Here is a 27,931-nt window from a genome sequence, read left to right as displayed (position 1 = left end):
TGAAAATTTTGGAGAGACAATAGCAGTCTCAAAATTTTAAATCGCCCCAAAATCAAATAAATAAACTTTGCACTCCCCTAAAGTCTGAGTTTTTTTTGTGGAGAAGGGAGGAACTTTTATAAGTCGGACATTCACATTTGTTGGACCAACCTTTCCTCCTATTAGTTCAAGTTAGAGAGGGTAAACAGTATAAAATCAAACAAAGACTCTTCAATGAAGAAGGAAAACCATGACACTAAGATGTATTAAGTTGTAAAGAACACAACAACCAATCACAGAGCATTTGCTGGATTGTATGAAGGGATAAAACAGTCAAAGGTACAGAGGGGTACAGAGCATGTAGAGCAGTGATTGTCACAGGCAGAGACAGGTGGCTGACTGTGGATGATGCCATGGGAGACTATAGACACGGGAACATCCCATCTTCCATAATGCAACACAATGTAAGACGCAGGAGCACCATGAAGCATGTAACAGTATAATTATATACACATATATAATATATACATAGAGACAATGATATACCCACGTGCAAGGCTACTATCACAGCCAACAATAATTGTGAAACTGATTGAAGGATGGACGTTTTGCCCAGTCTGACAAACCTTTTATGCAGTGTCACATTCTGTATTATATGGCTCATGGAATAATTCTTTACCAACTAAGAATTTTTCAGATGAATCTCCCCTACTTGCTGGTGGCTTCACAACCTTCACTGTCCTATATGATTTCTTCATGTCATTGATCAGCTGCTGTGTCAGGAACCCTTCCCATACCTGAAGAATAAAGAAGATATCATAATTGTTATTTTCAAAAGTATGCAAAATTGTATTTTGATGTGTTCCTAATCTTAAAATATGTGACTAGTTTGAATTCTTGTTATTCTAAAGATTCTCAAAAAGTCACTGATATTTGCAATGTATAGTGGATTAAGTGTTTGGCATTGACATAAGGGAAAGTTTTCTCTTGTGACTTCCTTTCTTCTGTTAGCAAAAACAGCTATGTTTGTTTTAAACAAAGTGTTCTACAGAAGAAATGTGTGATATCTGGAAAATATACAAGTACTCCTTGATTATGACTTGGGTTATGTTCCTGAAAATGAAATCATAGAGCAAATGATTGTTTAGCAAATTTAAGACTGAATACAAAATATATGAATGTGTTCCAAGATTTTAATACATGCGGTCCTCACAAGCAATAAAAAAAAAAACATGAAATACACTCTCTCCTCACTTAACAACCAGGTTCCATTCCAATAATCAGATCGATAAAAGAACTAGTTGATAAGCGAGGCACTTCCATATGACACCAATATCTAGCTAAATTGGGTTTCCAAACTCAGAGAAAGCAGGTTTTTCAATGCAGGCAACTGACTCCAACCTGAGCCAGAAATCACATAATGTAAACAAGTGTAAGCGTACACAGAGGAAGCAGGTTCGAGCGTGTCAGAACTAGTAGCCTGCTTCAACCCACTTTCAGAAATTCCTGTTTGCTGGAATCACTCTTGCCTGCTCAACCCAAGCAAGTGGACACTACTGTGTGGATAGCAGGATGGATGAATGTTGAACTCCTGATGTCAAAGTATATGAGAGATATAACTAGTGTGGAATAAATGGAATAAACACCATGCTAACAGGAATATTGTTTATAAGCTGGGTGCTCACAGATCACTGAAACCATTATGATATTCCCTAAATTCTTCTCTCTTTTAGTTTATTTCATGTATTGATCTCCTTTTCCTCTTGAGTTTTGTATGTACATTATCGAGCATCATCATCACCAGACGATGATTTTGACATCTTAGTAAACCTGGTGGATTGCAACTCATGACTGATACTTCTTCTGTCTGTGTTGCTCACAAACAGAAGAGATGAAACTGGTCAGCAGCATCTTTTGTGGACACCTTATTACACAGGCTATACTCTGGTCATTCTAAACTGGCTGTTTAAGTGTGGGACTGGGTTTCATGGAAATTTCCCCACTATTGCCAAATCTCTATAGATCACGGACTTGCCTTCTTTCTCCAACCCTGCTCCAACTTTGCTGAGGTGACATATAAACACTACTTTTATTATTTATATAAATACTTTTACAGGGTGATCAAATAGTTTGTAAAATTCACTGGAAAATAAGTTGAATGATTCATTTTAAATCCTGCACCATGTCTGAATTTTTTTTTCCCTTTTTTTTTTTTTTTTTGTGTGTGTGTGTGTGGAGAGGGCAGAATTCATGTAAGTCATGCTTGTCTTATCAAACTTTCCCCCTATTAGTCCAAGTTAGCGAGGATCAACAGTACACATATGTATGCATGAGGGTATCCTGGACAACAGGTTTAAAGTGGTATTTTTACCAATAGAACGGAGTAAATTGCGTAAAAACTTTTGATTAAGAGCTTTCTTCAATTTCATATTTCAAATCCATCCTCTAAAAAAATTTTAATTCCTTAGTCATAACAGTAGAACAACCAAACCAGAGGCTAACATCCTATTCTACAACAATACAGAATAATAACTATAACCCTTAATTTTGTTTGCAGAGCTACCCAGGAAATCATCATACAACTGGAAGATCCACCTAATCATCCTACAGATGTTTTACTCGTGCCATCTCAAGACATTAGAGGCCTGACTGATGAGGACAGCAAGAATGAAGAGTCTGGTGTAAAAAATCCAAATCACCTTGGTAGGGAGATCCTCAACCAGCAGGTAGAATTAGTGACCTTTAACCAGGAAGAAGATTATGACAATGATCAACCTTCAACTATTGATGATGCGTGGTTACTTGTTACTAGAAGAAAGGAGAAGATGCTGAAAAGGGTGGAAGACTCTACTGACCCTGACGGCCCCATGTAGGGACCTTCCAGTTACCCCATGTGCATCTCTTCTACCAGCAATTCTAATAAAAAACGACACCCAAGAGCCAATCATGTGGCTGCCAGTGACTCCAGTGAAAGTGAGGACCAGGATGATATGAAAAAGCTTCCCAAGATCAACAATGGAGAGAGGATGCACTCTAATTAATTACATACATAATTATGTACATATAATCACAAAAAAAAAAATGGAAAAGGAGGATGTAAATAGAAGATACACAATGACAAGTGAGTCATACTCATCCCCTCCCTTCCCAGCATGTAGATTAGTAGGTAGGCCACCAGGACACTCTTATGCTTGGCAGTGTGCCACATTACCTCAGCATCAGCCTCACAAGTTTATGGAGAGATAAAAAAAAAATAAATAAATAAATAAATAAATAAAAAAAAATCAATCAAAAAATGACTTTCTCCCTTAATGTCTTATATAAGTAGTCATTTTTCAATTTCATGCCATGTTCCCATGTATTTCTTGAGTCTCACACCAATGTCTTCTTTGTCAACTTGGTTCATCCCCTTCCATGCCCTGTATATAGCAATTAGGTCTGCTTTTTCTCTCCTTAATTGCAATGTTGGAAGTTTTAATCTCTTTAATCTGTCTTCATAAGTTAGGTCTCTCAAACTTGGAACCATTTAGGTTGCAGCTCTTTGAATCCTTTCTATGTTCCTTATATCTTTCTTATTATGTGGTGACCATATAAGTGCAGCATATTCTAGTTTAGGTTGAATCATGTTTTCTATTAGTTATTTTCACCATCTCTTCATCTCCATAAGTAAACGACCATTTCATTTTTCTTAGTAACTCATATGTTTCCCTAACTACATTATTTACATGTTTTTTCCAGTGATAAATTGTCATTTACTGTAATACCCAGGTCTTTTTCTTCTTTTGTTTTCTGAATTTCTACTTCTCCCTTAGTGTAAGATCTTGTCTGTCTTTTTTTGCTTTTCCCTAGTTCCATCACTTTATATTTTTTTTCTTATTAAATTCTATTTCCCATTTTTTGTTCCACTCATGTATCTTTTCAAGTCTTTCTGTAGCATTTTACAATCCATATCATTTTCCACTCATTTCAGTAACTTTGCATCATCTGCAAATAAGCTTATATAATTATCCACCTCATCTACCATATAATTAATATACACTATGAACATTACTGGGGTCAGAACCATTCCCTGAGGAACTGCATTTATAACTACACCATTTTGATTTTTTTATCTTTTATCCCAATTCTCACTTCTCTGTCTTTTAAGAACTCTGCTATCCAATCCAGCACTTTTCCCAGTAAACCACCCATGTTTATAGTTTTCCATAGCAATTTCTGATGCAGTACTTTATCAAAAAACTTTTTTTTAGATCCAAATAGACACAGTCTGCCCATCAGTCTCTCTCTCCTGAATTATATTTATTGCTCTAGTGTAGAAACTCAAGTTGGTGACACAAGATCTTCTACTTCTACAACCAAATTGTCATCCAGTTATTGTATGTGACTCTTCTAGCTCTCCCTCCCCCCCCCATTCCGCCAATTGTGCTTCTGCAGTCTTCAGAATAACATTCTCGTGCGTTGTCTGTAGTTTTTCACTTATAAACTTACATTAACACCAAAGGCTTATTAGTGGTGAAAATATCTGGTAATTGAAGGGCCACACACATGGTTGTAAACAAAGCTCTGGCCTCTCTCTCCCTGCTGCAGCTGCTTTCCTGTTTTGATACCAGTATTACTAGCAGAAAATGTTGATATTCTGGTATACCAGATACCGGTGTGCATCCCTTATCCTAACGCAGTCTTGAGAAAAACAACATTCTTCTGTGTTGTCAGTAGTTTTTCATTTAGAAACTTATAATGGCACCAAAGAGGCTTATTAATGGTGAAAATAAGGAATCTAGTAAGAGTGCAAGTGTTAGTAAGTCACATCCCACCAGTAGTGGGTTCACGAGAATCACACAAGAGGTATACATGGATGGTGACTCGTTTTCCGACAACCTCCCCATCCTTCTCTTCTTCTCTTCTACATCATCCATCCTTCATTTACGATATGTACAAATCAAAATCATACAAAAAAAAAAAAAAATGAAATTTTTATTAAATCTGAGGTTTTGCTAAGACTAAAATGAATTACCTGAATTATAGGTATTGATAGTCAATTTTTTTTGATAATCGAACAGCTAATTGGAACAAATTAAGTTCGAGTATTGAGTCTTCACTGTATTTGAAACCAGCTCATGCAAGTCTCACCTTGCACAGGAAGCTGCCTCCTCCTGCTGTGTTCTGAACAGCAAACCCAAGAGCAGCATAGGCCAGGCTTATGATGTTTTCATGATCCAAGTCTTTAATGCCTGAAGCTTTTGGTGCCATATCTGACAACACAACATCAATCTGCTGATAAAAGGTGAAGTGAGCAATATATTTGTGACATTATCATTATCTATTCTTGTCTGGTGCAATATGGAGGTTTACAAGATTGTCCCTTTCCTCCAGGGACTAAGTGTGAGGAGTGTGAATATGCAAGTGAGCAAACAGGACTTTATTTAAATCGCCCTATGTAGGATTGCAGGCTCGGTATATACATAGATCAATAGCTCATAATTTTCATACAATCATCAGTTTCATGATAATGATAATATAAATGAATGAGCCTCACCTTTCTGTTGCTGATGAGTTCCAGTACTTGTTGCTGTGTCTGTGGTGATGTGAAGTCTCTTCCACCTAGCAGAGTGGCCCCAGCCAGTGGATGGATGCTCTGTAAGTCAATTCCTATCACCATCCCCTGACTCTTGTTTCTGGCTATGTAAAGGAAACCTTCATCAATTTTCATTACTCGCATCTATTTCATTGACTATACTCTTAATCTAAAGAACATTTAAGTGAAAAGAAAATGCAAAAATAAGAGGACAGGGTGTTTTAAGATAGTGTGTATGAACAGCAGGCTATTGAGTGACCTGAGGAAAAAATAAAAATAAAAATGGAAAGACAGACCAATACAGAGGCAAAAAGAAAGCTATGCATCCACAGATAATAAAATACAGTGTTCTACTGACTTCTTAATGCTTTTTCTGCTAGTTTCCTAAATTTTTCTGGATCTTAGGCACTAAAAGTTCTGCAATTCAATTATATTTACCAGTCAACCAACTAGGCAAAAATTGAACAACTCACAGACATTACAGAGCATATAACTCATGATGATTATGATCTCTAAATGAGATAAGCCAAATTTTGGGTTTTTCATGAACTCTCAATAAGTCAATATTATCGTGCTACTGTCAAAAGTGTATGGTGCACTAAAGCACTGTTTGAACCAGAACACACTCTTTCAAGTCAGGAAGCTCGAAGCAGCATGAGTTAATGTGCCCGGTTAACCAAAAGATGGACAGCAAAATAGAGGTACTCCTAGCACCAACTTTACACTACACCAGTTCCTGCATTCTGTCAATACCTACCATTTCTTGTATTGAGGAGATTACATGCTCATACCATTGAGCTACACCAAACCGAAGTTCCTCTTGACCAACGCTTAAGTGTCACCATCTCTTGCTGCTGGCAACAACATTGCATTGCTTGCTTACCATGACAGCAACTCTGTATGCTTGCTTAATGCAACAACTACCCTGCTCAATTCACTAATGTGAGTACATGTCATGTAATGTGATTGGTGATACATTACTGATTTTTAACTTTTCTTGGTTGTGGTTATTTAGTTTAGGTTTATGTTGAGACATTGAAAATGTGAGAAAACTCAGTGAATTATCTTGCCTTGGCCATCAATGTGGTAATCATACAACACATTTGGTAATAAGAAGGCTGAAGTGTGGTTGAAATTACTAACCATCCCAACATGGACAACTGGCTGATGCTTTTCTGGCTCATACCTCTACCACTGATACACAGAAATTTGATGCTGTAATTAGTGCTCTTTTCACTACACTGGTGCATGAAATTATCTCCGCTCCATCAGATAAAGACTGTTATGCTGCACTGAAGACTATACTCCTCACCTATTATCAGAATCCAGATCAACACAGCCTCCACACCTGGCAATCTCTGTCCCTAGAAGACATGTAAGTTTCTTTAGAGGGCAGGCTGTGACTGCACCCTTGAGTTGTGGGACATAAAGAAAAAATGTTCAGTGAGGTCACTGCTAGCTATGGTAAGTTGAAAGCAGCCCCTGAACAGATCTATAAGACTAGAACTAGCATTATTAGACCTTGCTGGGAGTAAATTATCGTTTCAGTTTAAAGTAGTGTGTATTAAGAACACGACCACTTTTTTATTTAATCTTCATTCATAAAGCAGTGTTGCTACTTGATTAAGAAATCAGGATTAGATTTAGCTCTAGCTCAGAACATCACTGTAGCAAAAAGATTATTATTTTTTTTATTTATTTATTTATTTATTCATTTTTATTACTTATCTATTTTTTTTTTTTTCAGAAAAAATAGCATGCATATATGAGAATACAGTGAACTCTCAATTAACAAAAGTTCAAATAGTGTAATTTCAATTTAACACGACTTGATATTTAAGGAGATACAATTAAATAACGCATTTTATTCAATTCCATGCTGGTTAACAACTTGATGACGTCACGCACCCTACACTACTTCTAGTGGGAACCGCACTGAGCCAGGATCAAAGAAACTTAACAATGAGTGGAGCAACTTCCGGCTGCGAAATGGTGTCCATGAACACCTAGGGAGACAGTGTTGCAATAGTAACAAGATTGCCAGCAGGTTACCAGTAAAACCACTCCCAAGGTGTTACTGTCACATATACAGGTAACTCGATTTACACGTTTGATTTACGTGTTTTTTGTTTTAATGCAACCGAAAAAATATTATAATTAATTCAATTTGCGTGATCAGTTTGCTTATATGCGATTTGGCCCTACCACATTTTCAAACTGAGCGCCAGATGCAATTTCAAACTGCGTGCTAGAGAGTTTTGCAGCTGGCTGATAGGTGGGAGCTCCGCTGCTCCTTCCTCTTCTTGTGCCTTATTTGCAGTCTGCCAGCACTGAGTACAGACGGAATCTCTTCAATCTGCCTATAATTCACCAAGATGGCCCCAAAACATCCTTCATCTTCTTCTGCATGTGGGGTTATTTTTGATAAGTGGATTTTTGATAAATAGGTAAAGCTCAGAGGAAGATGGTGACTGACTGTGGTGTGAGTGGTGAAGGCAGTGACGCAGTGAGTGTTGTGTTTACGTATTCTTTGTTTTGTTGTTTTCTCTAATTATTTTTTGCTTTCTCTTATTATTTCTTGCTTTTCCCTTTACTTTAAATACACTTCTAGTATTTAGAATGGTAAATAATAAAAACATGTTAATTTAGCCAAATAAATAGAGTATTTTGTATGAATTTTTTTTGGACCACATCCCGCATCCCCCTATTATCTATTGTTTCTTATGAGAATTACATGTTTGTTTTACGTGAATTTTGGTATTCGCGATGCCTCTTGGAACACATCTATCGCGTAAATCAAGATTAACCTGTACATACATTTATGTTCACAAAATATTTCTTTTAGCTTTTTACAAGCCTTACCACCAAGAAAGGATCGTTTTGTGATGCGCAAAGTGAAATCTTGCATGGAACACCAAGAGCAAAGCAGAAGAAGTGACTTTTGTCTGCTGGTGATCAGCAGTGGCTACTTCTTGTGACCTTTAGTTTTAATGTTGCTTTCACGACAACATTTGTGTGTCTGTCCTTCTATTGCCTGCTATAATACAAAGATATGATATCCAGGCAATAGAGGGGCAGACACACAAATAATGTGGTGAAAGCAACACACTAGCTAAAGAGGGTCACAAGAAGAAGAAGAGTCCACTGCCAATTAACAGCAAACAAAAGAATTCTCATCTCCTGATCTGATTTTAGTGTTCCATGCAAGATTTCACTTTGTGCATCACAAAACAATCCTTTCTTGGTGATAAGGCTTGTAAAAAGCTTATAGAAATGTTGCTTTTGTGAACATAAATGTATATATAAGATCTCACTCCTAAGTCTGGAGCTAATGTGAGTGGATCATTTCTCTGTTTTCACCTAGTAGTATCCTATACTATGGCATCTGAGTGTTCTTCAATCTCTTCACAAGAAAGTGATTCCAAGAAATCAAGGAAAACTTATACAATGTGAGGGCGAGCACATTGCATACCGTCAGTGCAAATAAAATGAGAATAGTTATGTATTTTTACTGTTTCCATGACCAAGTGATGTATTAATAATTGATTTTTTTTAAGGTTTGAATATCAAAATCTCTAAAATAGGCAGACTTTCCCAGTGGCCAGGAATGTAGTCCCCCATTAACATTATTTTCTTGGGGAAAATTATGTCTGAATAACGCGACATCTCAAGGAATGTAACCCTCACGTTAATCGAGAGTTGACTGTACTGTTCAACCTCAATAACTTGGATCCCGATAAGTCAGATTTCGCGATAAGTCGGACTATGACCAACCCAGGGACTAAAGTCTGAGTTGAACTGCCTGCCCATTTTTTTTCCTTTCCCATATCTCATTCTCTATTGACATTATAAAAAATCAAATTCCAACAAAAAATTACATTTCAGTTGTGGTTTAAAATGATACCAAACAAAAGTCTATCAGAGTTTATACCTATTTTGTGAACATTTTTGAAATGTAAAAAACATTTTTCTAGATACAGTGGTACTTCGACATACGAATTTAATTCGTTCTGTGACGATCATTCTTTATAAAAAAAAAATCATATGTCAAATCAATTTTTCCCATAGAAGTTAATAGAAATAGAATCAATTCATTTGTGTGATATGAATTTACCGCCGTCCCCCCCAAAAAAATATCATGCTTTAAATACCAACCAAAAATTGATTTAATATAAGATAAATACAATGTTTATTGTATGCATGATACAAATGTACTATATTGCCCAAAATAACAACTTAACTCACAAAACTCAGGACACATCGATAGACGTTCATCACGCAAGACTCGGGCCACGTTGATAGACGTTTAGGCTTTTTACAGCTATCTTTTGGCTATTTTCTTTCCGTTTTCTTTGCTTGTGAGCTGGCAACACTCATCAGGAGTAAACATATGCTCTATGTCCCTGTGTCACTAACCATGGATGGTGGGAGCCACAGTGATTTCACTGTGTCTGATTCTGCCACCTCTCCCGCGCGCCATAAACTTCTATACCTTGGGTCTCTCGCCATGTTATAGGGAGACAACTTTTGAATGAGAGTGATATCAGAACAGGTAAAAACAGAATTAATCAAGATGGATTTGCTCTATATCACAGTTAACACTGGTTGCTAGAGAGAGAGAGAGAGAGAGAGAGAGAGAGAGAGAGAGAGAGAGAGAGAGAGAGAGAGAGAGAGAGAGAGAGAGAGAGAGAGAGAGAGAGAGAGAGAGAGAGAGAGAGAGAGAGAGAGAGAGAGAGAGAAGGGGTACAAGGGGCCCATATTCATTGCTCTAGCCAAGGCCACTGAACCCCATCGGACGCAAGGCCGATGATACCACCTCATTTAACCTGTGATATTTTGGTAACCATGACATCTAGAGACTTCTGTTTTTTTGCATTGCAAAGAGGAAGAGTTGCTTGTGAGCAGAACACCATTTGTACTCAATCGTTTATTGAATTTCTAAGTGTAATCAGTATGTGAATACAGGTTATTTTGTGTTTCTCACCAAACTTTTACTTTGGGACTCATGAGTTCACAAAACTTAATAAAAAATACACACTGCCAAGGAGCACAGACACATACATGCACAAAGGATGAACAACGATACACAATGCGGGCTGAATGTTTGGGTGGATGCGGGTAGCTGAGCGATCGCTGTGCAACCTACCGATGGCTATTCGTGTCTTAAAAATATCTTCGTATTTTCAATGCATACACGATATGAAATTTTTCGTCGTATATCAAAAAAATTGTATGTTGGGACGATCGTATCTTGAGGTATTACTATATTTGCTCCTAAAGATTTTTAATAATTTTGTCCTTGTTTTACTATTTGTATTCATCTGATTGACATGAAATTTTCACTCGTGGTTGTTTATTCAATGGTGAATTCCTGGAGCATGATAGGATGATAATGCATCAGATCCCCACTTCTCTAGAAAATATTATTCACTCATAAGTGAGGGTCTGGAAGGAGCCATCAGCAGCGTCATGGCAATCTGCCATTTTACGACTGAAGTGGACACTCTGAGTTGTTATTAGTGTGTTGAAGTAAGGTAATGATACTGTGAAGTAATTATTACGGTCTTGGCCAGCTGTATACCTTTGTCTCAAAATAATCTTCTGTAATGGTGTTATTGTGGGAATTATATGATGTATAGTTGTAAAATTATAGAACCCACTGCATAATGGTATATTCTAACGTCATGTTCAAAAGATATTTCCCCATGAGTTTCTCTGCCTTTCATGGCCAATTCTTCTCAACACACTTCCTTACAATTAAGATGCTTCTCGACCACTGACTTATTACTTCACTCTAGTATACTGCTTAAGACTTTTGCATTGTTTAACATCTTGGCATGGTCATTCACACATGATCCCATTTTTGGTAGTCAATAATTCACCATAAATTCTCTTTTCTCCATACCTTGGTCCTTCAGTGTTATCAAGATTAATTCAGCACTGCTCTTACCATATCAACATCCAACACTTCTAAGTTTTTTCCTAGCTGACATCATGACTCCTACACCCTGTTTATCATCTCTACTTTTCAATTAAATATTGTATTTTCCATTTCCAATGTTAGCTGGTGGTAGTGTGTGTGTGCCGATGTGTGCTGCATACCATTCTCTTTCTCTTTCTCTCTCTCTCTCTCTCTCTCTCTCTCTCTGGCAACTCATACTGGATCCACCAACATGAGGTTGCACTACTGTAGGGTACATTCATGATCACACTCCTCAGTAATGCACAGAGGAATAGCCAAATTTACACTGCTGGTCAGAGCAGAGCGGTCAGAGCGGTACCTGTGACATCTTATGAAGGAGATTAACGACACAGAAAATATGTTTTAATGAGGGTATTCACCTAAACTAGTGATTGATAGGGTGCCCTCGTGCCTTCTTGACCTTTTAAGTCTCCTGGGAAGTGAATCACCCAGGTGGTGGAGATACCGAGTGTCAATATTGTCCCATATGTCCTGAATAGTGGCTAGGAGGTGTGGAAGGGAGGAGGTATCTCTCTCCTCTTGCTTCAGTTTTATGTACGCCCAGGATTTTTATAGGGTTAAGGTCTGGGAAACTTGCGGGCCAAGATTTTAAAAGGCTGACATTGCAGAAATCAAACCAGTCAACAATTAACTTTGCCGTATGGCACGGTGTACCATCTTGCATGAAGGTATCAGCATTGCACTTTTCCATACACTCATCTAACTCATCTAGAATTAGCTCAAAGTAGTTATTTTGGTTCATACGAACATTCTTAGGCAAAAACACTAATTTTTCAAGACCACAGTAAGAAAAACAACCCCACACCATCAAAGAATCTGGATTTTAATGTGTGTTGTGTAGCATGGATCGTGACGGTTACTACCAGGTCTGCGGTACACACGGTTTCTCTGTTTGTCTGTAATCTGCAAGCTTGCCTCATCTGACCAATGTACCCTATGACACTTACCTAAGTCCCAATCTTTGTGCTGAGACACAAACTGCTTGCCTACTGTTAAGGTAATCATGACTGAAGCAAGGTTTTGAAACTGCGCGGCAACTCCGTTATCCCATGTCACCTTTCACATATCTCCGCACACTCCTTTCACTCACCCACCCAGCACAGAGGGTTCTTAGCCTAAAGTTCCTTGCTGTGTATAGGAGGGTTGGCCTAAAGCTGTCTTCGAATAATGTTCAGAGTTCTCCTTCTCACACTGTGCTTACGCCCTTCAGGCTTGTAAGGTGGTGGCGAAGCATCTCTTCCTCCCTCGCGATAAATTTTGGTCCAACGTTGAACAATTCTAAGACCTTTGCCAGTGTTCGCGGCAGTTTCTTGATTTGACTTATTTTCCTTCACTGAGGCACAAATGACTGAGATTTGGGCCTTACTAATTAGTTTCCTAGGTCCCATAATAGGTAGTAACAGGGCACAGTGGTAACCTCACGCATCAACAAAAAGGATCTGTGAGGGAAGGTAAAGAAAATTCAAATGCAATCACACAAACCACAGACGAATGTTGACTAAGGAAACATATCATCTACTTTGACAACTAGAGCTGTAGAGTTGCCAGATAGTGACATACAGTGAATCCCGCTGTATGTTTAGGAGTTAAGAAGGGATGAATGAAATTTGGTCAGCGTGGAAGTTGTCCCTTTCGCGCCTTCCACTCTGACCAGCAGTGTATATTGCTAAAACAACTGTAAAGAAAATATGACATCATACAATTCCACAAAAGTCAATCTACATGGATTCCAGTGAACAGTATAAAGTTACCATGTGGAAGACTGTTGACACCCATTACAGCCACTTGTGTCCAGGCCCCTGGTGCAGCACCACACTCCACCACCACCTGTCCAGGCTGCAGCAGATGACACTGCTTGTCAATCTCTATCAGCTTGAATGCACTTCGTGCTCTGCAAGAAAATTATTGTTCAAATACAGTAATCTTCATCCTGAATGCACGATGTGATTTGCTAGAAAATTATTGTTCAAATACAGTAATCTTTGAGCTCTGCCGAGTTTTTAGTGCTAACTATAGATGTCAAACAAAATCATGTGAAGTCCAACTCATGGATGCCCCATCCTGCATCATGCCTATCATTCCTAACCTACTATACTTGACTGATATTGTAAAGAGTGGCAGTAGACACCTATTCTTACAGCTCCATTACTCCCACAGAGATAGATTACATATGAGAAATAAAGTCAATGTGTTTTCTCTGACCATTTTCTTTAATTTAAACAATAGTATAGGGTACAATTGCCGTGTTCTAAAAACACCTCTTACTAATAATATTGCACCACTTACAATATAAATATCTACGGAATATCAAAATTATTCACATGAAAAAAAATACAAAAATAATAGTATTCCAGTGTAGGTTTGACAAATTAATTGCATGTTACGTGTTTTATGTCCGATTAATAGTTGTACAAGTTTCTTGTCAAGAACTTTACTGGTTCTGTTGGCTTTGGTGAAGGTGAAAAGATGGATCCCAGGATACTTATGAATCTGAACTAATCAAAGTTGTGTTTTGAAGGGTTTCTATTATGACAGATTTTTTTTTTTACAGTAAGGCCTATAGCACCTGTAGGCACACTTGAAGAGTGTATGGGAAGCGCTGTTCAGCTTCCGCCCATAGTGGTGCAGGCAATTTTATTTACAGTGGTACCCATATTAGGGCCCTTATCACCACCCAAGCTCATCTTGAGTGTAACCACCTAGAACCTGGGCATCATGGTGATACGTAGGTAATTTTAAACCACTCGACAAATGGCAAAGTGTTTTAAGGCTGTACGTGGTGGGATTCGAACCTACGCGTGGACGTCTGCCCGATCCCACGCTCACCACCTTATCCACTATGCCACCGCCTCCCTACAATTATGTACCTGTGTGAAGCAATACAATTTACATTTGTCAGAATGAAAATGCATTTAACACTGTTCCCATTGTTAGAAGGTGTTCAGCTCCTGCTCTAGAAGACAACAATGGTTACTAATCTTAATGATCAAAAGAGTAAATCATCGTCTGTTGCTATTTACTGCTCAAAACAGTAGATCATTGTCTGCAAATACTAATGGACAATTAATACCCATTAGTGTCCAAGCATACTTTAAAGGACGTTAATAGTGGTCTTTTCAATATGGCTCTCATTCTGTTCAGGAGGAAGTTATGAAATTACCATTTGCTTTATAAACAAAGTAAGACTTGTGGTTCTCTTGAAGAGCATTGCAGAAAACGAGAATTCATGGGAACCATAAGCTGAAAGGCATTAAAGTGATAGCTTTCCTGTGAGATGGAGGATGAAGGATGGCTGCAGTTGCAAGAATCTTTTCAACAAATAGAGGTAAGCCTTTTTGTAGTATCCTTTACGTTTTGTTCTTAAAAAAACGTTTAAAGGTGTCAAATTGTGTATGTGAAAAGACACTTACAAAACATTTACATTATCTTGTCATATATTGCTAGTGAATGTTGGACGTACTTCAAAGTACTCATGGGCACTCCCTGAAAGGTGGTGTGAAATTTGACCTACCTAATAGTCTTTACAGTACTTCCTTATTTGGGTATCTTTTACGGTCTTGTGTCTTCTTTTCTTTATATATACTAATAGTAAAACATATTCTTGACTACCTCAAAGACTAGATCCATGAAATAAAGAAAGTGACTAGGCTACATTAGGGTTCAACTAGTGCTAAAATACTCTAGACACTAATACTCAGCAAAAATTATAGTGCAAATTTTTATATATAATATCTAACTTATAATTATTATTCAGGAGACTTGATCAGTAAAATGAAATAAAGAAAGTTACTAGGTTTCAAGTAGGAATAGAGATTTGAGAATTTAGTCCATATTTTACTAAGACTGAACTTAAACTGTGCCAAACAATATAAAACTAATGAGAACTGAAAAAAAAATCTATATCTATATCTATATCTACCTGTCTACCTATCTATCTCTATCTCTATCTCTCTCTCTCTCTCTCTCTCTCTCTCTCTCTCTCTCTCTCTCTCTCTCTCTCTCTCTCTCTCTCTCTCTCTCTCTATATATATATATATATATATATATATATATATATATATATATATATATATATATATATATACTTTAAAGATGTTTGATTGATAGGGACACACACACACACAAGGAGTGAAGAGATATGTTCCTGAATACAGAATAAAATAAAGCAAACACACATAGTGTAATGCTAAATGTGGAAGAGCTATAAAGTGTAAGGATGCTGCTTGGAAAAACTTAAGGAAGCAACGGAATGAAGCAAATAGGAAGCAGTATAAAGAACCACGGGACAAATACATTACAATAAGAAGAGAGGAGGAGAGAAATTTTGAAAAGGATGTAGTGAAGAGATGTGAAAAGGAACCCAAGCTTTTTTTATAAATACATAAATGGATAAATGACAAACAGAGAGACCATCACTAAGTTAATTAAGGGAAATAGGATATGAAACAATAGGAGAAATAAGTGAGCTTATGAAGGGGAACTTTAAAAAAGTATTTGATGAAGAGGGAGATTTCATACAACCAAACAACCAAGCAACACAAGAAGGATTAAGAAACACTGTGGTGCATAAGTAAAAAATCAGTAAACAGCTAGAAGGGGTGGATGTGAGGAAGGCAGTGTGGTCAGATGGAGTGTCAGGATGGACACTGAAGGAATATAGAGAACAACTGGTGGAACCAATCTGGGACATGATCAACAGCTCTGTGATGGAAGGAAAAGTACCAAGGGAGTGGAAAAGAGCAAATATTGTCCCAATATATACAGGAGGAAAAATGACAAAGCCCCTAAATTATAAACCATTGTCACTGACTGATGTTGTGGGAAAGATCTGTGAAATTATAATTAAAGAAAAATGGTTAGAATATCAGGAGGAAAATGAAATAATAAAAAAACTCACAATTCAGTTTCAGAAAAGAAAGATCAAGCATGATGAATTTACTAAGCTTTTATACAGGAGTAATAGATGAAGTACAAGGAAGAGATGGATGGGTTGAAACAGTGTATTTGGACATTAAAAAGACCTTCGATAGAGTACCACATAAGACTCCTATGGAAAATGGAACACATCGGTGGAATAAAGGGAAATATCTTAGAATGGATAACAGACTGCCTAAAAGATAGGGAAACGAGGACAGTGATAAGAGACACCCCATCTAGTTGGAACAGAGTCAATAGTGGCATACCACAGGGTTCAGTGCTGGCACCAATTATGTTCCAAGTATATATTAACGATATGCAAGATGGTCTGAGTAGTTACATAAATCTGTTTGCAGATGATGCAAAACTTTTGAGAATAACAAAGAACATTGAAGACTAAAGAGAATTGCAGAAAGATATTAACATGATCTGGAAGTGGAGCCAAGAGTGGAAATTAGAATTTAATACCAGGAAATGCCATGTAATGGAAATGAGTAAAGGTTATAGAAGACCTACGTGGGAATACAAAATGGGAGAAGAGATTATAATGAAAAGTAGTGAAGGAAAAGACCTGGGAGTAATTATACACAGCACCCTGACTACAAACAAACAAACATACACACAAACAAACTAACACAAACAAACTTAAATATGCTTTAAGAAACAGACATTGACTGGCTGAGTAATATGATACACACCTCATACTGGGGAAAACTTGTACTGGCTTACTTTGCCATTCTATTCAATCTCAGGTTTGCTTTGCATGAGTGTTTTTTCCCTGTGTGTGGGTAGAGTTTTTAGGCTCACTTCACACAAGCAATTTTATAGTTTGTCTGAAGCAGTGCACATAATAAATACTAATAGTGATGATGATGATATTGGCTAATGACAATGGGGACCTCGCTAGAGAGAAAGTAGAAATATGGCTGATTTGAGGAAGGAAGCAGGGAAAAAGACAATGCTGAGCCTCACCTGTACTGATGTTGCTTGGCCAATTTCACGTAAGGGTCATTTAGCTGCCTTGTCAACCAATCCTGTGAGCTTTTATTCCTTCCTCTCAGATTTTTGGGCACAGTCTTACAAACAGCACATGATGTACAAAAGTAAAAGCTACCCTGTACAACAGTAGTAAATCTTGAAGTCATCACAACTGTTGCCATGGTAAGTTCTGTTCTTATGGGAGATTTGAGGGGCTGTTCAACCTGCAGTGCTACACACTCTAGTGCTCCAAAGGTCCTGGCAGCAGGAAAGTTATTTGGTTATATTTTGGTGTGCCTTTCTGCCTTTCGGAGGATGACTCTGGTGTGCAAAGTGTCTTGAAGGTCAAACTGGAGTCTTGAAAACCATCCAAGAAGTCTGCTAGCAATTGTCTGTGGATGTGGAGTAATAACAGTGAGTAGAGGAGAGCAGAGTGGTGGGAGTGGTGATGAGTAGAAGTGGGTGGGAACTGGTTTTAGAAAAAGTTCCAGCACATCTGCTTGGAACCAATTCTGCCTCAATGATTTCACATAAGTAATGATGGTAGATATGCATGAGTTATAAATCATAAGCAGTTAGTATTTAAAATGTGTACCTATGTAATCATATACAATATTTACAAAAGAACAAAATACAATGAAATATACATGTGTCTCTACATCTAGTATATGAAAATATTTTATTCATTCTAGCAAATAGTGGGTACTGATTCAGTGTTACCATACCCCGAATAATGTTTTTTGTACTCAGATTCATAGATATATACTGATCCAAGGCCAGTGACACATCGTAATAGTTTAGACTGCAAAACACTATTGTTTATAATGGTAATGGAGAAAGCAGCAAAGGAAGCAAGAGGTGAGGAACCTTGGGAGTTACTGTATGTAAATCACTTGGTGTTGACAATGGAAATGGCAGAGGAGATTGGAGACCAGATCAACAGATGGAAAGCAGGGATAGAACAAAAAGGAATGAACATGAATATGGTTAAGACAAAACTCATGGTGACTGAAAAAGCAACAAATAATATGGTAGAGTCTGGGAGATGGCCATGTGGTTGCTGTGGTAGGGGGTTGGAATGAACCCTATACAGTGTGTGGAGTATAATCAGTGGTGTCTTTAGAGATGTCCAGGATTGAGAAATTTGCGAAGGATACAGAATTTTGTATACCCAATTCGTAGGAGGGGGTAGAAAAATCACGAAAAGGAGAAAATCTGGTATTGGATGGGGGAGAGCTGGAAGAGGTGGAATAGTTCTGTTATGATATATAATCGACTGACTGTGAGAAAGGAGTGGAAAGAGCAGTAAGGATGAGATCAGCAGCAGCATGGGGAAAGTGGAAAGAAATGGAAACTATTGAGAAATTGTGGAACACCACCTATAAAGTAGAGCAGAAGTGTATGAGGTCTACATAAGGTCAACTTTTCTGTATGGTTCTGAAACACAGCCCCTAAATCAATGAGAGACTGTTGGATGTTCTGAGACCATGTGATCATAGAACGTTGCAATATATGGCTAGCGTGAGATGGCACAATTGGGTGGCAAGGGAGGAGGTGGCAGAGGGGTGTGGCGTCAAGGAGTTGGAATTGAAACTCAGCAGGGAAGACTGCTGGTTTGGGCATGTGATGGGATTAAGAAAAGATAGTATAGTAAAAGTGGTACAACATATGGAGGTTGGTGGAAAGAGACCATTGAGATGACCTAAGAAAACACAGAGGAAGTGCATTCAACAGGACATGGACCTGCTGGGAATGGAGGAGGAGCTTGTGCAAAACAGAAGAGAGTGGAAAAGTCATCAGCTCATCACACGTCCAACCCCATTGTGATGGATTACATACATATGTTAAATGATAAAGAAAAAGAAACAGGTGAGGAACCCTTAGCCATCGTCATTAAGAGTAAATAAGTTACCTGTATAGATACACAAAACTTATTGTACTGTAGCCCTTCTTGTCAAATCAAAGTGTAATATTTCCAAGCATCAAGGATATTTCAAGGGCAGTGCCCAAAAGATACAAATATCTAGTTTTTATTTAAATCTGAACTGTCACAGGTGCATTTATCATGCTCAAACCTAGTCAATTTCATATAAAGTAATAGCAACAAAGCAGAATGCAGCAGCTACAATGTGCAATTATATGGAACATACATAATATGCTTTCATCCCACTCCAGCTTGTCTTTGGAGATTAAACATGGAAAATTGTATATCTATGTATCTAAAGACAAACTGACGAGCAATGGAAGTAAGTAGATCAAACATGTTAGAAGCAGTTCAGAGAAGAGCAACTAGGATGATACCAGCTTTGAAGCACCTGGAGTATATAGATAGATTAAAGGAATTAAACATGTTTTCATTTGAGAGGAGATGTATAAGAGGGGATATGATAGAGTTATTTAAAATGTTCTCAGATACAAACTACATAGATGTGAGATCTTTCTTTACCTTAGAGGAGGGAAGTAGGACTAGAAATCATGGCAGGAAGATTAGAAAGCAAGGCTGCAGGTTAGATATAAGAAAATATTTCTTTAGTCATAGGGTGGTAGACTTCTGGAATGCATTGCCAGAGACGGTTGTAAATAGCACTAGTTTGACAATGTTTAAAACAGATTAGATAAGCACTTAAATTTATTAGATTTATAATTATGTATAGCGCTGCATGATAGTTTTTATAAGAAATTTACTATAGTTAAACAAGACATGATCCCCATGTATGGGGACCACAAATTGTAGAGGATTTCGCTGCAGGACTTACCCCTGTTAATGGGCCAAATATTTAAAATTAGTATATAATGTATTGTGTACTTGTAAGTGTATCTTTAAGTACTGATGACGAGGTCGTTGTGCGACTGATACAGGATAACCTAGATGGGCCCTGGTGGCCCTTTGTTATCCTATTATTTATGTTATGTTATGTTATGTTAACATGACGAAACCAATAGCAAAACTACAAGAAGGCATGGGAGGAAAGTGTAGCCCCCACACCCACACCCACACCCTCAGCTGATATCCTCCCTTTGGATAGTTAGACAAACTCCAACTGGTAACAAACTAATAGAAAATAATTAGTTTCTTTTCTTTTCTTATTTTTCTATTTAAGAGGAGAAAACTAGCCAGGAGCAACAAAAACAATCAAACCAAAAGGCCCACTGAGATACCAGTTTCCAAACAGGGTCAAAAGAGTTGGCCAAAAGAATGGGATAAATGTTTTAAACCTCTCTCTTAATTAGCCTGTTCGCAGATAGGATGGTAGACACATATCAGCACTAAAGATTTCAATTTTCTCCACTTTCCTGCCAATTTAGAAACCGATGTGCAGAAAAATAAGACATGAATTCCTGCACATGTGTATCTAAAATTAAAAACATAACCTTAATATTATTATTCTTACTTATTGGTGCTGGTAAGGCTTTATCAAATGTATTATAAGACAAAGCTACAAATAAGTAATTATCTTTTTTTTTCATTAAGTATAAGCAGCAAAAATAAAAAGATGTTGATTTCACTTTATACAATTCATGTGAATGTTAAAATTAGCAAACAATGCAAATCACTGTCACATGAAGGTAATCAGGAAAAAATCACCCCACTGCCAGATATATAACATAGTAAGGGGTCTTTGGTAAGGGACAAGGCCACAAGCCTGTGACCTGGGTGGCAGCATATTGTGTTGTGGCTTGCTGCCACAGCCCATGGATATATTTACTGTAGCTAGTTATCATATTGGAAAAATTAAGTGTCAAACAAAATAATATTTTCTATACATTAGCTACATGGATTTGCTTCTTATTTTGTACCTTCAAATGAAAGTGTATACACCCACTGAGGTCAGAAGTAAGTGGAAAATTGTTTACCTTATACAAATATAAGTTATTTTTAGAATATCATCTGAAATTATAAATAGAGGCTCAAATGATGTCACAAGCCATCAGACATTATGAGATTAGTTGACTTAAATTTCAGACATATTAATGTGCAACAATAAAACTTGCCCCAAAAACAATTTACTTTCCAGCAGAAACTACAAAATCTGGCACTGTCTGGTTTCAAGCTGCTGACTGCAAGCAGGCTAATTCCAAAGTTCACCAGAGGAAAGGATGAATGATTGAGAATACTGGTTAACCCTTGCATTACAGAGGTGGACAGAAGAGGGGTGAGAAAAAGAAGAAAGCATTGTGCAGTGAGAACATGGAAAGGAGGGAGGCATGTGATTTTAAGCACACTCAACTCTCATACTTCCAGGGTAAATGATGCAGGAACTGGTCTGGATAATGAAAAAGTCTGGATAACATAAATGTATATATTTAATTTAAATGAAAGTAAATCTAACTATTCTAAGGTATTGAACACTAAGAGAAACCTATCTCATCCCCATTATACACTTGGGAGAAGTCTTAACATTCATTTTGAATTAATTTATCCAGCTTAATGCAAAAAAGTTGAATACTGGCTGTGGCCACGTAACCAGCTTCACTCCACACAGTAGCATTAAAATGTCTGTGTTGATTATGGAATTGCCACAGACACCCATTGCTCTCCCCAAAACTTCCTATTTCCATTTTATGTGCCAGCTTCCTAACTGCTGCAAGGATTTCTATGCTAGGGACATTCATCCGCACCAATCACTACCGCATATACTAGGTACTTCATAACTGCAGCACCTAATGCAGAATATTTTCCAGTCCTATTATCTTTTCTTGGTGCACCTTGCCAATGCATCCACACAGTACTTGGCAAAGTATTCTACAACCTTATCTTTCAATTTTCTAATGTCCAAAACAGTTTTCTTGCCACAACATACTCCTCACTAACACTCATAACACTAGCTCCTTTCTCTAATTTTCTTATTAATTCAGGCTTTTGAGTCACAGTTAGGGCCATTCACTTACGCTTAATAGCCTTAGGAGACACAATTAAGAGTTTTCAGAGATCTATTAGTACTGGAAAATGCACAAAATCATCCACTGATATATATTGGATAAAACAAGGTGTTTACAAGAGTTGGCCGGACTTGTTTAAAACTGCCTGCCGTCACCTATCAAGCATTTCTGGCAGAAAAAGAAGCAGGTGGTTTGAATTCATTTGGTGGCCATCTAGATTAAAATCATTATCCAGACAATGTCCAGGTAAACCAAAATTCAGATTAACGAGGTTCGGATAAATGAGGGTTTAGTGTACAGTGTTACCTCAAGATACGAGTTTAATTTGTTCAATGACAGAGCTTGTATGTCGAATTGCTTGGATCTCAAAATTTTCCTCATTGAAATGCCATTAATCCATAAATCCATAATCAATAAATGGCTTGTCTAGACACCTTTAGGTTGATGGCTACATGAATCACAGACTGGACCTCAGAGTTTTGGAAAAAGGTAATGTTCAGCGATGAAAGTACCTTCAAACTGGTCAGTGAGGAGTCCAAGACAGTGCATTGCCCGAGAGGTGTATCATGGTTCGATCCCCGGTACACAGTGAAGACAGTAAAACATCCGGACAGTGTTGGGAAAGACATAGCAGGGCTGTGCTTCCTCCCCAAGAATGTTACCATGAAGGGGAGCAATTACAATGATGTTTTGAAGGAACATTTGCTGTTTTTGGAGTATTCATGAGTGTAATTATTTCATGCATGATGGGGTCCTTGTACACAAGTCAAAAGTGGTCAAAAAGTTCCTTGCAGACAAAGAAATTGAAGTGTTAGACTGGCCAGGTAATTCGCCGGATCTGAACCCCATCAAGAATGCTTTGAATGTTATGAAAAACAAGGTACAAGCATCCAAACCAACCAACATCAAAGACCTGCAGTAGGCACTGAAGGGATTATGGATCAATACGGACGTCTCCTACTTTGCCAGGCTCGCCAAATCAATGCCCAAAAGATTTAAGATGGTGATAAAGAACAAAGGTAATATGTCTAAATACTAACTTTGAGGAAATAATCACAATAAAATACATGCAAGTGAAATATTTGTCTTTTATTAACCATATCATGTGAAGGTTACGATTTTTTTTATTGAGACTATATATATATATATATATATATATATATATATATATATATATATATATACACACAGTGCTTACTCCAATTTTGCGAGAAATGGGGCGGCATTGTGAGTTGCAAATTTGGACATCGCAAAATTGGAAGTATTATTCCTATGGGAAAAATTGAATATGGTGGACCATGGTTGCCGAATTTTTTAATATTTTCCAAATATTTTGCCCATATTTATATCACATATATATTGAGCCAGGTATCTTTCCATATGAATGATCACAGTGTTTGTACAATGGCTACGAGAATAAAAAAATCTGTCCACCATAGGTTTTTACAGCTTTTTCAACTTTTTCACTGTTTTTAAACACTATTCTCACAATTGATTCTCCCACACCAAACTCTCTGGAAATATCACAGTTCCTTTTTCCATCTCTTTTCATTTTAATTATCTTCATCTGCTCCAAAGTTAGCCTAATGTTTTTCTTGGTTGGCGGCGCCATGTCGCACAAAGTCGAGCACAAGGATTCCTCCAAATTTACAGAGAGAACTCTGTGGAGGTGTACGTAAACAAATGGAAGGCGGGACGGAGCATGGCAGTGTTGCCAGATGAGCTTCATTGAATTTTATGAAAACTAGCCAAAAACCATCAAACTATGATAAATATAATATAAATATGATAATAATATAGTATAATGTGATAAATATGAATAAATCACTAAAATATTGCCTATATAATACAGTAATATATAATTTGGAAACGCTCTCTCTCCCGCCACCACTCGCAACACTGGGAGAAAGGAGCAGGATGGGGTCGCAAAATTGGCGTGTCATGGAAAATTGAATAAAACTGGATATATATATATATATATATATATATATATATATATATATATATATATATATATATATATATATATATATATATATATATATATATATATATATATATATATATATATATATATATATATATATATATATATATATATATATATATATATATATATATATATATATATATATATATATATATATATATATATATATATATATATATATATATATATATATATAGTATATATATATATACAGTGCTTACTCCATTTATATATATATATATATATATATATATATATATATATATATATATATATATATATATATATATATATATATATATATATATATATATATATATATATATATATATATATATATATATATATATATATATATATATATATATATATATATATATATATATATATATATATATATATATATATATACATAAAATGGTCAATAAAATTCAATATAAAATATCCTGTTCAACAGTTCTAACCAACCTGGTCATGTCCTACTTGACCTGGACAAGTAACCTTGTCAACCATCCTACCATAACTGGTCACGTGAAAAACTGGTCAAATGTTTAGTCTCCCATGTCAGACCACATTTAAAATGACCAAATCAAGTTTGGGCAGCCTACCTGATAAAAGACATTAAAGCAGTTCAAAAATATAAAAGAGTCCAAGTAAATTAGTACCAACCCTATGGAACCTGAGTTACGAGGAAATGATGCAGGTGGGATTACCAATGCTGGCATACAGGAGAGCATGAGACAACTTGATTGAAACTTACAAGATACTAACTGGACTGGAGCATATGATCAAGACATGTCAAACAACATTTTTGACATAAAGAAAGAGAGAATGATGTGACATCGCATGAAAATATACAACAGAAGAGGAAAAAAATAAAATTCTTCTGTAATTCAGTAATTAATAATTGGAATGAACTGACACATTATGTAACAGTTATTGTCTTTGAGTTTGAAATTAATCTAGACAAAGCTTACAACAATCAGGATTTAATTTAAATATATTTGCCACTGCTGCTGCCATCAATACACACACGAATTCACCTGAAAGTTCAAAGCTGGATGATCTACTGTAAATAACTAGAGAGCCTTCTACTTCTTTGTCCAAGGCTGAGTGATCAGGTGCTGAAACGAGAAAAATGTGAACAAGTAAAAATGATGAAATGGGACGATGAAAGCAGCATGAGGCTCCAAGCATGCTTTGAGTGCACGGATTGGTCTGTTCTCATAGAAAACGGAACGGATATCAATACGAACATAGACATTTTGAACTCGTACTTTCAATTTTGTTTTGATTTACTAGTGCCTACTAAAGTGATTAAAATATACCCCAATAATAAACCCTGGGTCACTAAGGAATTGAAAGTCATGCTTAATGAAAAGTGAAGACACATGGTGAACAGTGATACCAGGCAACAAAACGCACTGCAAATAAGAATCAATAAGAAAATAACAGAGTCAAAAAAGGATTAAAAAGAAAAGATTAAGGGTTTATTTAAAACGAACAGTATAAAAGATGCGTGGAAAGGACTGAAAACCTTATGTGGTTATAAAGAAAAGTTTAATATACCACATCCACAAGACATTAATACTTATGTTAATGAAATGAATACCTTTTTCGCCAGGTTTGAGAGGCATGATTTTAGGAAGGAGTGTAATGATACAATGTCAGCTATCCAAAATATTACAGATGAAAGATTTTTAATAACAGAGGAACACGTTCTGCAATCCCTGAAATGGGTCTGAGCTGGCAAAGCCACAGGCCCTGACGGCGTGCCAGCCAGGGCACTCAAATGCTGTGCAGAACAACTGGCGCCAGTGCTAAGATCACTCTTTCAGGACTCTATAGATCAAGCCGTTGTGCCAACCAAATGGAAAGAGTCAGAAATCAAACCCATAGCGAAGGTGATATTTCCCAAAGTTTTTAATGACTTTAGACCTGTTGTTTTAACTTCAATTATAATGAAATGTTTAGAAGATATATTGAGGAATCTTTTATGTGACAGTGTTGCCAATATGAAAGACCCCTTACAATTTGCTTATTGTAAAAACAGAAGTGTTCAAGATGCAAGTTTAACTTTACTGAATAATATAAGCAAACATCTGGATAAACAGAACACACAAGCAAGGATTCTCTATGTGGATTTCAGGTCAGCATTCAATACTATCCAGCCTCACATTTTGCTGAATAAATTAATGGGAATGGGGGTAAATAGTTGTATTCTAAAGTGGATTTTTAGTTTTTTAAGTCAAAGACCTCAATACACCACGTTAGGCAATGTAAAGTCCAACATACGGTATTAGTCACTAATACAGGAGCCCCTCAAGGTTGTGTTATGTCCCTGTCCTTTTCAGCCTATACACTAACGACTGTAGAAGTGCGTTTAGTAATTGCACAATAATTAAATATGCTGATGACACTGTAATTATTGGTAAAATTTCGAATGATGAATGTGACGAGTATGTAAACCAAGTCCACCAATTTGTTGATTGGTGCAGATCAAATTTTCTAAAACTAAATATAAAGAAAACCAAAGAGATGATAATAGACTATAGAACTAAAAATCGTCGCATACCTGACCCTATTATAATTGATACAGAATCTGTAGAGAGTAGAAGAATATAAATACTTAGGTTTTATGATTGACGATCAACTTAAAGGTAGTACAAATACCAACATGATAGTTAAGAAATGTAATCAAAGACTTCACTTTTACGTGTTTTAAACAACTTGCACACAGATAAAAGGATAATGAGTCTATTTTACAAGTCTATAATAGAGTCATTAATAAGTTTCTCTTTAACTACTTGGTATGGCAAGTTAACAACTGGAGATAAGAGCAAACTTAAAAAGATTGTACGTAAATCAAGAAAATTAGGTGTAAATACAAATGCACTTGAAAAACTGTACCAGGAAGGAACAATGAAGCAAGTTGAAAAAATTGTGGAAGACCCATCTCATCCCCTCCACTCCTGCTATGTTTTTCTTAGGTCCAGCAGAAGGTTAGGTGTGCCTACCCAACGCACTGATAGGTATAAGAAATCATTTGTACCAAAGAGCATCATACTTTTCAACCACTTGAAATAGAATAGTAACAGAGTAATTACTTTGTGTGTAATTGTGATACTTCTTGCAACTGTCTGTGATTTTATACTGTAGGAGATGTTCCTTTTTCTTTTATACCTTTTAGCTAACTATGTCAATACGAGCTCTAGCCAAAAAGAATTTCAATTTGTAGCGCTGTTATGTTGCAAACTGACAATGAATTATCTATCTATCTATCTATTTATGAGTCCTGGTGGCATCCTGTAATAGGGGTAGGGCCAACTCGGCCCTTTTCCATCTCGGCCCATTATGAAAAGGCAACTCGGACCATCTTGTGGACCAACTCGGGCCGAGTTGGTGATGGTCCGAGGTGGCGATGGTCCGAGTTGGGGGTGAAGCCCTGTAATACAATCACAGGCATGACATCTGATCTGACTTTTTTTGAGGAAGACATATGAGATAGATCACAGATGGCTATTGTGACTGGTGGATGCCTACCACCACCAAAAAGGGTGGACAGGTTAAAGTTGTTAGGTGACTACATAACTAAGCACAATATGAGTGGAAGCAGGACCACTGTAGC

General features: G+C 36.8%; 1 protein-coding gene across 2 annotated transcripts in view; it reads right to left on the bottom strand.

Annotated features, from left to right (window-relative positions):
• Positions 1-225: 225 nt before the first annotated feature.
• Positions 226-27,931, bottom strand: part of LOC123510741 (rRNA methyltransferase 2, mitochondrial-like) — a 29,159-nt gene continuing 1,453 nt past the window's right edge. Inside the window, exons 2-6 of one of the 2 annotated variants that reach the window (XM_045266091.1) lie at positions 17,427-17,824; positions 13,289-13,428; positions 5,516-5,658; positions 5,110-5,253; positions 226-776 (exon numbers count right to left, since the gene is read on the bottom strand). In XM_045266091.1, coding sequence (XP_045122026.1) covers positions 609-776; positions 5,110-5,253; positions 5,516-5,658; positions 13,289-13,428; positions 17,427-17,614 — 783 coding nt within the window. In that variant the 5' untranslated portion in view covers positions 17,615-17,824 and the 3' untranslated portion in view covers positions 226-608. The remainder of the gene's footprint in view (positions 777-5,109; positions 5,254-5,515; positions 5,659-13,288; positions 13,429-17,426; positions 17,825-27,931) is intronic. The other variant, XM_045266092.1, reaches the window with a different exon arrangement.

The sequence above is a fragment of the Portunus trituberculatus genome, chromosome 30, assembly GCF_017591435.1.
Source record: "Portunus trituberculatus isolate SZX2019 chromosome 30, ASM1759143v1, whole genome shotgun sequence".
NCBI classification, from domain to species: domain Eukaryota; kingdom Metazoa; phylum Arthropoda; class Malacostraca; order Decapoda; family Portunidae; genus Portunus; species Portunus trituberculatus.
The sequence above is the reverse complement of the archived record's forward strand: the minus strand, read 5'-3'. Positions and strand labels throughout refer to the sequence as shown.